General features: G+C 42.7%; 1 protein-coding gene across 6 annotated transcripts in view; it reads left to right on the forward strand.

Annotated features, from left to right (window-relative positions):
- The window catches only part of LOC146450755 (uncharacterized), a 36,654-nt gene extending 28,664 nt beyond the window's left edge, over positions 1-7,990 (forward strand). For 4 of the 6 annotated variants that reach the window (XM_085099978.1, XM_085099977.1, XM_085099980.1 and 1 more), the window contains 6 exons: positions 520-849; positions 1,956-2,024; positions 2,243-2,538; positions 4,914-5,860; positions 6,792-6,958; positions 7,523-7,990. In XM_085099978.1, coding sequence (XP_084956104.1) covers positions 520-849; positions 1,956-2,024; positions 2,243-2,538; positions 4,914-5,860; positions 6,792-6,958; positions 7,523-7,554 — 1,841 coding nt within the window. In that variant the 3' untranslated portion in view covers positions 7,555-7,990. Of the gene's footprint in view, positions 1-519; positions 850-1,955; positions 2,025-2,242; positions 2,539-4,913; positions 5,861-6,791; positions 6,991-7,522 lie in introns of all 6 variants that reach the window. The other 2 variants (XM_085099981.1, XM_085099982.1) reach the window with 1 other exon arrangement.
- Positions 7,991-13,030: the final 5,040 nt, after the last annotated feature.

The following is a 13,030-nucleotide window of genomic DNA, read 5'->3' on the forward strand; positions in this document are numbered from 1 at the left end:
GTGTTATTTGGTGCAGACGACTTGCGTGGCGCTAAAACTAAAAGCTGCAGCTAGTTTTGTGAACAAGTGCAGATGCCTTGAATAACCTGCTGTGTGCCAAGTCTGAGTTTTGATGCCAGTGGGTGATTTTTTCCACATTAAATAATACTTTATTGATCACTCTCAGTGGACTTTTTCAGGTCAATTGACATGCACTAAAAATTAACATAGTAAATATATATCAGTGAAAAACCGAGCTCTAATCAACTAACTAATCAATCTGTCAAAATATAAAATTCCATCACTTCAAATTTCATTTAACAAATGCTTTATATTCTCTTTATATTCCCTTGATGTTGGAATAGTGTTTGAGTGTTCTGGGTAGACAGTTCCACAATAATATCGCCCGGTATCGAAAGGTGCGCTCACCAGCAGCAGATTTGTATATAGGGGTGTTCAGCATATCTTTGTTTCGAGTGTTCCTGGTTCTACTATACGAAGAGCTTCCGTTTTTGATCTCGATAATTTGTCCTTTTCCAGGCATAAGGATCATGACCAACAAGCCTTTCTTGAGATCCAGCAGTAATCCCAGCATCAGCAATGTAAGCAGTTCTCCTGCCTTCGAGCGAGTCTCCAATCCCACTCGACGAGGGTCCGATGGAAGCCAAAAAGTGAACCAGCGTCACGTGCCAAGCTCACAGACTGTCTTGTCCCCCCTGCCTTACTGGGTGGCAGAGGGGGTTCCTTTTGTTGCACATAACCTACCTTCTGGAGAAGTGCAAATGGTGCCTGTCCAGACTGCGACTCCTACGATGCAGGGCATGGTACCAGTTATGGCTACGCCCGGCGCTGCAACGTCACAACAGACTGGTAATTAACTGTATTGTGGTAACTCGTAGCTAACTGACACTGTTCACGTTCACCTATTTTTCGGTGGGATTTTCGAGACCGACCTTCCGCCATCTTGGTTTGTAACGGCGAGCGCAACCTGGGGAGAGTGTCTAAACTACCGCTCCCCTCAGGACTCCCCTCAAGAGTTTAGACACTCTCCCCAGGTTGCGCTCGCCTTTACAACCAAGATGGCGGGAGTTCAATCGAAGCGTACGAGTCTAGAAAATCCCACGTAAAAATAGGGGACTGTGAACAGTCCTATAGCTTACTACACCTCATAGCATTTTAAAGTGCATATATGAGGCCGTATTACTGTTCTCGAACTGTTTTCAATGGTTCTTTAAATAATCGGCTGTTTAGAAATTTATTCAAACAGAAATTGGTGTAATGTGCACTTGTCCGCTTTTATTATTTTTCGCCCTTGGAAGTACTTGAAAACTTCAATCAGACTGGTAAGAGAAAAGAACTAGTTTACTTTTCCTGTAATTCGCAGTGCAATGTCTCGTTGCGATCCAAGTCTCGGACGAAATTGCGCGTTTAACACCCCCTCCTCGCAACTTGTCTTGCAATAACAAAACAATTGGAGTTGACGGAAATGTAGACTAGTTTTCTACTTTTGGCAAAGCTGCGAGATACATTGAAACGCATAACATGTTTTCTGCAACTTGCGATTCAATGCTGTCGGTAGCGTTGCGTTGTACACTGCATAAAAAGTTTCCTCGTTTAACATTATAGCCGGCATATAGTGCATTTAAGATCGCTTTTTGTTTTAGATCAGATTCACCGGATTTTGTTTGCATTTGACCTTAGGAGACGTTGCTCCGATGTTTACCCGCTGCTTTGCACTTCGTGTCCTGATAACAACGGAAATCTTTCCCATAATCATCGGTTTTTATTGCAAACCAAACGAAAGCAGTGGATAAAACATTGCGGCAACGTTTCCTGAAGGAATTGAAGTCCACATGCAAAAAAGTCCGGTGAATCTGAGCTAAAGAGACTAGAAGCGACCTTGAAGGCACAATAAGCCTGTTATGGCCCTTCAATTCTTCGTCTTTTCGTTTGAAAAGATGGCTTTGTAATTTCAGGTGGGGTGATGTGGCCCGTGCCTCAGGAGCCGGTACAGCCTGGAGTTATGCTTATAAACCCCAACACAGGTGTGTGACTTAGTGTTAATGACAGTTCCTCCTTTGCTACTGTGCATACTTTAATCCGCAAAAGGTAATCCGAGTGCTCCTATCAGGAGTCGAACCTAAGACCTTCCGATTACTAGTTTGGGTGCTCTACCACTGAGCTACAGGAGACTCGTTGGAGCTAAGCCATTACGCTAGGCTTGACTTTGACTTTTGAAAGTGATGTGCATTTCTGTCTTCAGGCACTCCCTTGCTTGGAGCTGATGGAAATCCTCTTGTGATGCAAACAGCAGCATACCAGCAAGTCATGGTCAAGGGTGGCTCATCACCAAGCTATGCACAGCCATCAACAGGTCGCACTGTTCAAGGTACACAGCAGACATCTGCAATGACACAGCAACAACCAACACAGCAACAGTCGCAGCAACAGCAGCAGAATTCAGGACAAATGGTGGTGCCCCAGTACGTTGGCATGCCGACACAGCCTGTGTATGTAATGCCGTCCGCTGCCCGGCCTCCATACGCCCAACAGCAGGCTGTAAGTTTCCCTAGTCAATTTCCAACCTCCCCGCAAATGTACTCTTTGTCTAGAGATTTCAATTCACTTTCTTTCAGAAAGTTCTAGCGTCTAGTAGATTCTCCGTAGCGTGATTTTTCAGTGTTTTTGATTTTGTTGTAGTAGGCAGTAAGGCCTTAGGTTGTCAGTGTAAAAAGCTCAGTCAGGCAGCTGGGTAGGTAGTTCGCTTAAAAAATCATGTTCGATGTTTGAAATGTAGTTTGAATCGTTGATGTATTTTGTATTTTCGGATGTAACTAAAGAACGTGAAGTTAAGCTCATTCACCTTCAAATCATTTTTTATCCCAGTGGCGGAAATCTTAAGGTTATGTTGATAGGTTTCGAGAGAAACAACCTGCAAAGCCGTGCAATGGGCAGTAAATGAGCGATTTTAAGTGTTGTAATAGAAAATGAGTCAATAAAAAGTTACCTCACTTTTGCATTGCAAGGATTTTGTGATTCATGCGTTGGATGGTTTTTTAAAATTCAAGTTTGTTGACGAAAGACGTCATACATACACAATACAGAATTTAACAGAGGCATGTATTCTGATTGCGCAGTCAGCCGCTATTTTGAAACGTCGCACGTCTTGCTTACTTGTAGGTCTCCAGATGATGACAAACGCTTTGTCAATGAACAACGTTCTTGTTGGTACTCATGTTTTCTTTATGTGGTTAGGTAGATTCTCAGCCAGGTAGATCAGTACAGAATAATTTTCCTTTTCATAGCTCAGAATCATCTCCCCGGGATTTTTCTTAGCACACGTCCCCGTGTGCTCCCCCCCCCTCCCCTGAACAAAAAGCCCCGGTATGCCGTATAGTTGAGGTGGGATATGGGTAGTTCAGTAAGCACTTATAAGGCACAGTCTCTCACACTCCAAGGTAATGAAATCCATGCAAAATTATATCAACTTGTTGACATTTTTACCTGTCGTAAAATCAGAACCAAGGTGAAAGACTAATGCACCATTCACACCAAGGCTTAAGCACGTTTAAAAGCTGTTCAATTAAACACAGTTTAAAATTGTTTCCTTCATAAAAGCTGCTTTGGGATTTTTGTCGACTCCAGATTTAGCACAAATGAAAGCATAAGTTCAAGTTTACTTGAATCCTATGTCAAAGCCAATGGTTCAGCTTTCTGTTACTAGTTTTTGTTTTGTTAAACCTGGTTTAATTAAACGTGTTTTGGTGGTGTGAATGGAGCTTAAGTTTGACCGACCTCAGCAAGGGTGGGAAGCTCGGTCCGAACAAGTCGCACGTGATTTTTGTTTGGCTTCTAATTGGTTGAGAAAGTGACGCGAACCAACTGCACGACGTATTAAAGCCAAACCACAGTAAGCGCGAAATTACTTTTAACAGAACTCGATTACAAACCGCTCTGAGGCACGGATCATTTTATTTTTGGCTCGGCTTTCTCCGCTCGCTGACGTTTGGCTCCCAATATTCCACACTGCAGAACCTGTTCATATCCTCCATAATTTGCATACAAATTATTTTAGAGCTCGACTTTCCACTATGAAGTGTTCGATGAAACCTGAGAGGAACGAACTTAAGTTGTACTCGACTTCACTTTTGGCTTGAGTTGGTCTTATAAAATTGTGATGGTACTTTCAAAACACAAGGCCGCCGTGAGTTCTCGGAACGTCTCACAGGATTGGTTGAGAAAAAAACAAACAAACAATAGAATCAATGACCTTTTCCATGAAAGCAATACGGCTTCATGATAGCCAGGTCCCATAGAATTTGAAATTCTAAAGGACTTGGCGATACCCAGACACACAAAGTCGTATGTGAAGTAGTTAGAATCGGAGGATGCGGATCGAGTGTTGACCATCTTGAATAGTTTTCACTTGTCTCCCTTCGGAATTGTGTGTATTTCGGAATACTTCACCTACCCCCCCCCCCCCCCCACTCTCCTTCTCCCCCACACTCAACAAGTGGGAAAAAAGGTTACATTTGCCATCAAATTAATAGTTTCTTCAGTTCAAGAATTGTTTTAAATGTCAACTGGAGCACTGGCGTCCTTTGCTTTAAGGTTACACCCCCACTGCGCGCTTTTGAAAATTTCAAAAAATCTTTCAAACAGTAGAAGAAAGCACTTAGACAGTTAAGTTCTAACCAAAGTGGAGGTTGATAATGGTGGGTTTCCGCCACTATCGACATTGAGGCGAATGACCATTTTAGTCGAACCAAACCAGTAGATAGTCAACCCCTTAATTCGGAAAAATTGGCGAAAAAACTGCTCGCGAAACTGTCGGGGACAATGCGGGGAGACGAAGAGTAATAGCCAATCAGCGTGCGCGGAAAACACTATTCACTGATCCGATGTAATACTAAAGGGTAATTATCCTGCTTCAGGGAGCAGAGGGCACACTGGGAACTCAATGGGCAGGATCTGGACACTCACTGACGTCAACCAGTTCGGGATACCAAGATATGAGTGCCCAATTTGCCGGGCTTTCGTTATCGGGACAACAAACCACTCTCGACCCAACCTCCTATCAGCAACAACAATACGCAGAATCTGGCGTTCCTAGCTCTACGCGCACCACGCCTCCAATGTATGTGAACAGTGTCACGCAAGCTGGCGTGACAAGTCAAGTGCAGTACGTTGTGTTACCGCCGCATTCTGGCGTGCAATCTCAAATGAGGCCTGTTCTGCAAGGCCAAAGTTACGCTGGGCAAGCGGTGGCCCAGACTGCTTCTCCACAGCATTACCAAGGTTATGTTGTATCACCAACGCAAACACCTTACCAGCAATTTCCGTACGGTACCATTTCTAAAGACGTGACTTCAACCGTTATTCAACAACACAGCCGCTCTCAAACACCACCCACCCCTCCCCAAACAGCATCTCCTGTCCTTACGAACCAGTATTTGCAGCAGCCACAAGCGCAGTTGACATTTACCTCACAAATCCCTCAGCAGTCCCCACAACAGTCGCACGCCTCACCATACCAGCAACAAACAACCTCACCCCACAACCCAGTTATGCGACCTATGGTACCGGTCGTCATCCAAGGCACACGAGGAGGAGTTGCTATGGCAACTGCTGTTGGACAACAAGGAGCAATCACATCACAGTACCAGCAGGCCCCTGTTCATGTTCAGACCCAGTACCCTTCTAACCAAAGGAGAATGTATAATGTTGAGAGGCGCGTTCCTAAGACGGGAGAGATGTACGGTTCGGAAGCTGCCGTGATGCAGGGCTCGCATTCTTTAGTGTCTTATGCTGATGGTTCGGTTCCTACTGGTTACGAGATTCCGGGAGAAAGGAGCCAATACAACCAGTATCACTATCAGAGGTACATGCAATTTTACATGACGTTATTTCAGACCCAAATACCTCAATTTCCACTTCCATTTCAGATCTGCAACCTCTGAAACCCACCCCCGCTGTCGCACTTCGTTTTGTTACTCAATTCTCTTTCTGATTTAAAAATGAGAAGAAATAAATATATTTTTGCGGTCTCCCGTGGTTCCCTTTAAAACTATACCCATTTCAGAGTAGAAGGTGAAATTATAGCCAATAGGCCATCTCCGAGGTTCTTTGAACCTCATTACGAAAGCAAGGCAAACTGCAAAACTTTTTATGCGAAAATTAGTTTTGTTTGGATATGAATGAAAACTAATTTTCGTAACGAAAACTATGCACGAAGCCTCGCTTTCATAGTGAGGTTCAGAGCAACTCTTGAATCTTGATTGGATAAGCAGAGTTTACGCTGAAGGGTTTCTTGCAGTGCAACCCAAAAGCGCGTTCATTCGAGTGATTTTTGCGAGGAGTTTACATGACATGTCAAATTGCCCGTGTAACGTACCTGTTATTTTCCGTGCTATTTTACGGCGATTTTCATGTCGATTTTGTTGCGCCAATTTATAAAATCAGCTCATTTAATTCTTGGTATAAAATTTTTGTTCATTCCCCGTTTCATAACCAGTAGCTTTATACTCGTCAAGGGGCCTAATCAATTCCGAGGGTAAATAAACTGTTTATCTATCTAGCGCATGCGATGTGAACAAAAGGCAGCTTTGTGGGAGCCACTGTGAGAGATCTTTGACGTTGTGTATGCTCGTATCACATGAACTCTGCTCTAATTGCATAAAAATCCCAATAAAACCACCGATAAATCGATTGAAAGTCGCCGCAAACTCGCTGTTTTTAAAAATCGTATAAAAAGTTCTGTATAAACGGCTTTTAACTAATAAATCGCGAACATTTTTTTCTTCGCTTTTCAGATACAGCTCCTCTGGTCAGGCCGCTAACTCGACCGGAAGTCAGTACCAGTCCTACAACAAGCAGAAAACGAAACAGCACAAAGACCGGAGGGGGAGCCCCCGGGGGCAACACCAGGACACGGGGAAAAAACACGGTCGGAAAACCCCCGAGGCCGAGCGGACGGCAGGTGAACAGTGAAGAGCAATGGATTTTTAATGTGTATGTGATTTTTTTAAAGCAGTGGCTCTTAGCTTTCACTTTTTAAGTGCGCACGTTTAGGAAGCAAGGAAGAGAAAATTGCAGCGATTGTATGTCATCTAAAAGTTTCTAACAAACGCAAGTAAAACCAATCGCGACTTACTTTCCCGCGTTTTCCCGCGCTTGACACCCATTGCATATTATTGCTAAGAGGACTGTCATCTCCACTGAAATGTCCAACTTTCAAAGTAGTCACATGAGTGAAGTTCGCACTGCAAAGAACTCTGTATCAATCTTCCCTCTTGCGACTGGTTTTTACCGCATCACCCGAATGTTTTTAAGGTGGCCTATTACAAACCGCAGAAGCTTAAAAGTTATAATTTAAGTTTCTGGAAACATAAACTTGGTGATATTTAAGAGCGGGAAAGGCAACACACGCTTACTCGAAGCACGTAATCGCGTGTTGCCCTTCTCGCGTGCTTTCCTCTCGCACAACTACTCTAGAGAGGAAGAAGAGGCATGGCCCTGTCTAATTTCACCTTTTTCCTTGCAGAGGTCAGCAATTTTCTGGAAGTGTATGACTAACCACAAGAAATAAAAGACAATGATGGGGCAGATGAATTATTTGAGGATCTGGGAAAGGCTGGAGCCAGAATAAAGTGAATAAACGCTTGAAGAGACTTCAGTTCTAGCCCGGGTGCTGCCGACTACGTCCTGAATTCTTCGCCGAGCTTTAAATTTCAACTTCTTCTTCACAGAATCAAGAGCAGCTTTGCTCACGCAGATTCGAACGTTCCTATTTCGTTCTCGTCTTAGACGTTTTTAGGTTCCGCTCTCTAGAGGCTTTATTTTTATTTTGTATTTGATTTTTTATACGAAATAACTGCGGCGCAAACTCTCCCGAGCAATAGGTACTTTGACGTCTTGTGCTTTAGCTGTGTTCGAATATTACCCTAGTTGTAAGAAATGTTATGAAATTAAATTTAAGTAATTAGAAAAAAAAAAAAAGAAAAAAAACCAACGCCATGTCTTGTTGTCCATCTTTGGCTTCCGCAACGAGCTCAGCGAAGCGCGTGAAAGGGAAAAAAACTCGCTTTGCCCTCTGCGCTCATGTTTTGCGCTCCCACTCGATGTCTCGCGATTCTCGCTTGACAAAATGGATGCCATTTTTATTTTCTTTTGTTTGCATTCAAATTGACCGTTCTTCCCTCGTTCAATGTGAAATATTCTTTTTATTTTTGAGCTTAAGAACGAGGCAAGAAGGGCTAACTTGAATACCAACAAAAGAAAATTAAAATAGTAGCCAATTTGGAATAAGGTCTACAAACGCCTGTTATTTAGGCTATCTCAGCGGTAACTTGCGATCAGGCGCAATGTTAGCAGTACTCTTTCGATTTCCTCTTATGTGCTCGCTTGCTTAAATCGTTTGGCGTTTCCCGCGGAAAAAAAGTTTACCTATCGACACAAAATATAGCCTGATCGCAGGTTAGTTCAGCAGAAAACTGTGACGCCGATTGTACAACCCGTCTCGCCGCGCATAAGGGACCGTTCATTTTTTATGAGCATGGGGGGGCTGGTGGGATTTGGTTATTTACCACTACGAAACTGTATGACCCCCCCCCCCCCCTAGCATGCAATTTTTTTCCACATGCCCCCCCCCCGCAGAAACAATTTTTTTCTGATGACCCCCCCCCCCCTCCCGCCCAACCAGAAACAAATCATACTCCTAACTTTAACAAAACGCTTATGTACTGTTTATATCAAAGATAAACGTAATTGTTACTGTGATTTCTTTACAGTACTATTAAAAAGTTACCGTTCTCTGCTTAGGTAAAGATTTCTATTGTTTAAAAAACGTTTTATAGATAGCAACACGTTTACGACAACGGCAAACCCTAAATTTCCATTTAGATTCTCAAATGAACTAGCAAAATTAATCAAGCAAATGGTTAACGTGAAATAACTCCCCTTCGAGTAGAAACAATTAATACACGTACAGATCTGACTAACAAAATACGGATCGAAGCATACCAATCAACGATTAAGAGTCATATTAAACAGAAAAAAACAGCGGACACACAGATATCGAGCGCGTAGGTAAGGGTTAGATAGGGGTATTCGTTGAGCCCCAAATCTTGCTGAGCGCTGGAGGCGCTCTTACTAGGGGGGTCCGGGGGCATGCTCCCCCGGAAATTTTTGAAAATCTAGGTTCCCAGAAACCTCATTTCCTGCATTTTTAGACCCATTTTAGGCGAATCACAAATTTGTTTTACAGCAGCTTTTTAAGCTATATACATCATTTCTGTGGCATAATTGTTTCAACTTAAACAAGAAAGTTCAATGTACATTCCGCGCCCTGCCAAGTTCTGATAGCTATTCGATCTGCTGATAGTCATACACCAAGCTGGTAAACTGCATCATTCTCGGGTGTAGGCCTTCGAACAAATTGACTATGTCGTCAAGATTGACAGGCATATCATATTTGATATGCATTTAGAACCAGGGCGGACATTCTACTCGCTCGCATGGTACACCTCTTGTAGTTGTTCAACCTCCTCATTGTGCTTTTTCTTCCGCCAGTATTGATCTTCAAAGGGGGTTCGTTCAAACCCCTCGAATCCCCCTCCTACGCGCCTGGATATTAAAGTACTGCTATTAAAAATGACAGTTACAAGCTTTTCTGAAGATGGCCTCTGCTCAGATCTACCGTCAACTGAAGTCACCAACAACAGTTCTATTATTAAAAACTAATCTGGATGTTCACACTAGGCATACTACTGAGTCTACTGATACTCCTGGGTTCAAATAATTTACCAATCAACAGTCTTTATAAAAGTGAGTACTATTAAACAGAACATTAAACAATCTATTGATATAGTTCTGAGTACAACCACTTAATAGAAAACTACTCCCCCACGGATGATTCAATAGTGAGACTGTTACGTTTTTATATTGATTTGAACTTGTACAAACATCGGTGTCTACTTCAGTTTATATTCATTAATGCTTTTCCAACAGATATGCTTCATTTCCTCAGTTGTTGTTAATATGAAATGCAGATTTCGACCTCAGTATGTAAAACAAATTAAAAGTGGTTAGGAAATTGAAATAATATTCAATTTCTTCATCTGTTTCTGTGTTGAGCCACTTTCAATTTCCCCTACTAGCCAATTATTGCTGGTGACCCCCCCCCCCCTCTTTCACTCAATTTTTTTTGGTAGCCCCCCCCCTTTAGTGCCATTTTTTTTCTCGTGGCCCCCCCCCCCCCCCAAATCCCACCAGCCCCCCCATGCTCATAAAAAATGAACGGTCCCTAACCTGTCAATACAACCGCGTCTCATCACTCACGACCGGAAGTCGTTAAGAGTTTGAGAGCAATTGTTCCAAGTAAAACTGCGAAAAAAAAAATTCGTTTCAGTTGAAACCGCGATTTTTTATGGCCCGCTAAAGTTTGGTGTGTTTTAGGCACGACCGAGTGAAATGAAGACTGGGCCTAGTGACGTCACTCCAGGCTTATCACCGCGTCGCTCAGATCTTATCTCGACTGCTGCGGTCAGTTGGATTAGTTCTGTTCTTCGATGAAAAAATAAATAAAAATTTTATACTTCACATAAGTACTGCTCAGTAACGTTCATTTATATGGTTGCCCTTCAGTATTTTATTTAAAGGGCTTCAAAGGTTTGCCGCAGTAGGATAATAGCAGCATAACGCATAACACATAACAGCATAGTAAACAGCACCACAGGAAAGAACTGCTCAGTAACTTTCATTTGGATGGTCACACTTTAGGATTTCATCCACAGACTGAAAAGTTAAATCCACCTGTACAGCATAATAAACAGCACAGGAGAGTACTGCTCAACACTTTGAGTGTTTGCTGTAGTGCTGGGAGTCTGCCATAGTTTATTTTATTTACAGTAAGACAGACTGGGCTTGAACTACGCTTTGTTTCAAGTTCATGGCATCAGACGGTCTTTGAGATTGGTACCAAACAAAAGACACCTTACCCGTCATGGATGTGGCAGTTTATGATATCGGAGACAAGCTTATTGAACAGAAATTCACTATTCAACTAGGTCCGGTGTGCTTCGTGTACTAGGGAGCAAACAACGCAAGGAAATACGGTCTTCTGTAAATTTCACGTGTTAAAAGTGCCCCAAGACTTTCTAGGATAAAGAACGTAAAATATAACGATAGGCGGTTGAATGCTTCTCTACTCCTCTTGCGTGTGGTTTATTTCATATTGTAGGTCTGTGTAGAGTTAATGTATCTTTTTGTTATTTTGCCTGTGGAGTAAGTACACTGTCCAGCTAAATTGTAGGCCGGGAATGTTCAGAAACTCGCGAGTTTATCGTGCGTTTTCGAGTTCTTTCCGAGCTTACATAAACTTTCGCGCCACCTTTATAGACCAATTAAGGGAACAATTCAATTCACGTGACCTGGACATTTGACACCTTCAAGAAACAGCAATTGCTAACCTTCACTCCAACCCAGGGTTATTTTTGGGATTGCAGAATTAGCGTCATTGCTTTGGCCTTTGGGTCAGTCCTTTGAATTAGGGTTAGTTTTGGATTAGAGTCGGGGTTTGTGTGTCGACTAGTCACGTGACAAACCTCATTACATTGCAACACCCTAGAGTAACTAGGCATCAAAACGGACCACCCCCCTGAGTTGCACTTTGGGCTTTGTTTCGAAATGCAGCTCTTGAAGGCTTGTACCAACTACTTTCTCAAACTAAGTCCTTATTCTTTGTTTAGACTACTGACAAAACTTTCTAGTGTTACTACAATGTAATACTAAAAGCTAATACCAGTTTTCGGAGTCTACGATATCGAAATGTGAACTACAATGGAAAAAGAAAATTTCATTAATACAACTCCTGTTGTTATAGAACCAAGTGTAAGGAACTTACACTTGGTTTTTTAGAATAAAAAGCATTTTAGAATAAAAAGAATTGGGATAAATGATTAGCTGTAGACGTTGGCGTTTTATGCCAAAGCAATTTTCACTTTAAAGGTTGTCTGTTTTGAAGATGAGATAAATTATTTTGGTAATGCGGCAAAGACCCCGTGATTGTGTTTATATGAGAGAAGATGATATAAAGGTTGTATTACATTGTACCATAATTCAAACAAACCTTGTGAGGTGCGTCGCAAAGAATTGGTAATTGGTCACTGTAGCATGCAACGAGGTGGTTCGCTCCCCATTCCCCGCTACCGAATGTCGAATGCCTGCCCCTTTCCAAGTCCTTCCCATCGAGCCCTGCCCGATTCCTACCCCCCCCCCCCCCCAAATTTTACGCTCTTTCCCCGAAATGCGTTGGCGCCTGGACCGATAGGTCCTTAAAACAGCCCTTCCCCCTCCCCCACCCCCACTATAAAAGCGATAGCTTCTCCCACTTTTGTCAACCAGTCACCGCTTTAACGTCACATTATGGATGGCGAACATAGTGAGCAAGCAGAAAGTAAACGTTGTGGCATCCAAACGTTTCTTGAAAAGAAAATAACCTAAGCTGTTAAAAGAATATTTTGGACGAAATATGTTGGCCATTTTTACACTAGGGTTCGCATTATCCGTCTGTACGAACTTGTTGTTCGTCTAGTTATTCGTCTCTAGTATAAAGACGGGCACAAGGCGCATTATCTTTCTGGGCGCATTATCTTCTGTTGTTCGTCTTGAACGACCCACGCACAACGGAAAATAGTTCGTTCAGACGGATAATTTGTCTTTATACTACAGACGAACAACAAATGTTTGCCCAAGTTCGTCGAGACCGATAATGCGTCCTCTAGTAAAAAAAAAAAAACGGTCATGTAATTGAGCCGCACGAGGTAAACACGCAACGAATTTTTGATTTATTCTGTCAATATTCTATTGTATCTTGCCGCACGGACTCTACGATGTTCATAGCTCAGTGTCTATAATGAAACGACTGGCGGCTTGGCCAGGCCAAGGTCCCGACAAGTGTGTAGAAAACATGCTCCCTGTTCCCCCTGGGAAATCAGAATTCTTTAATTCCGATACGCATGCCAACTTGCAATCGAATTTTGTATACATGGTT

This window comes from Pavona decussata, unplaced genomic scaffold (assembly GCF_977016875.1).
Source record: "Pavona decussata unplaced genomic scaffold, jaPavDecu1.1 SCAFFOLD_426, whole genome shotgun sequence".
NCBI classification, from domain to species: domain Eukaryota; kingdom Metazoa; phylum Cnidaria; class Anthozoa; order Scleractinia; family Agariciidae; genus Pavona; species Pavona decussata.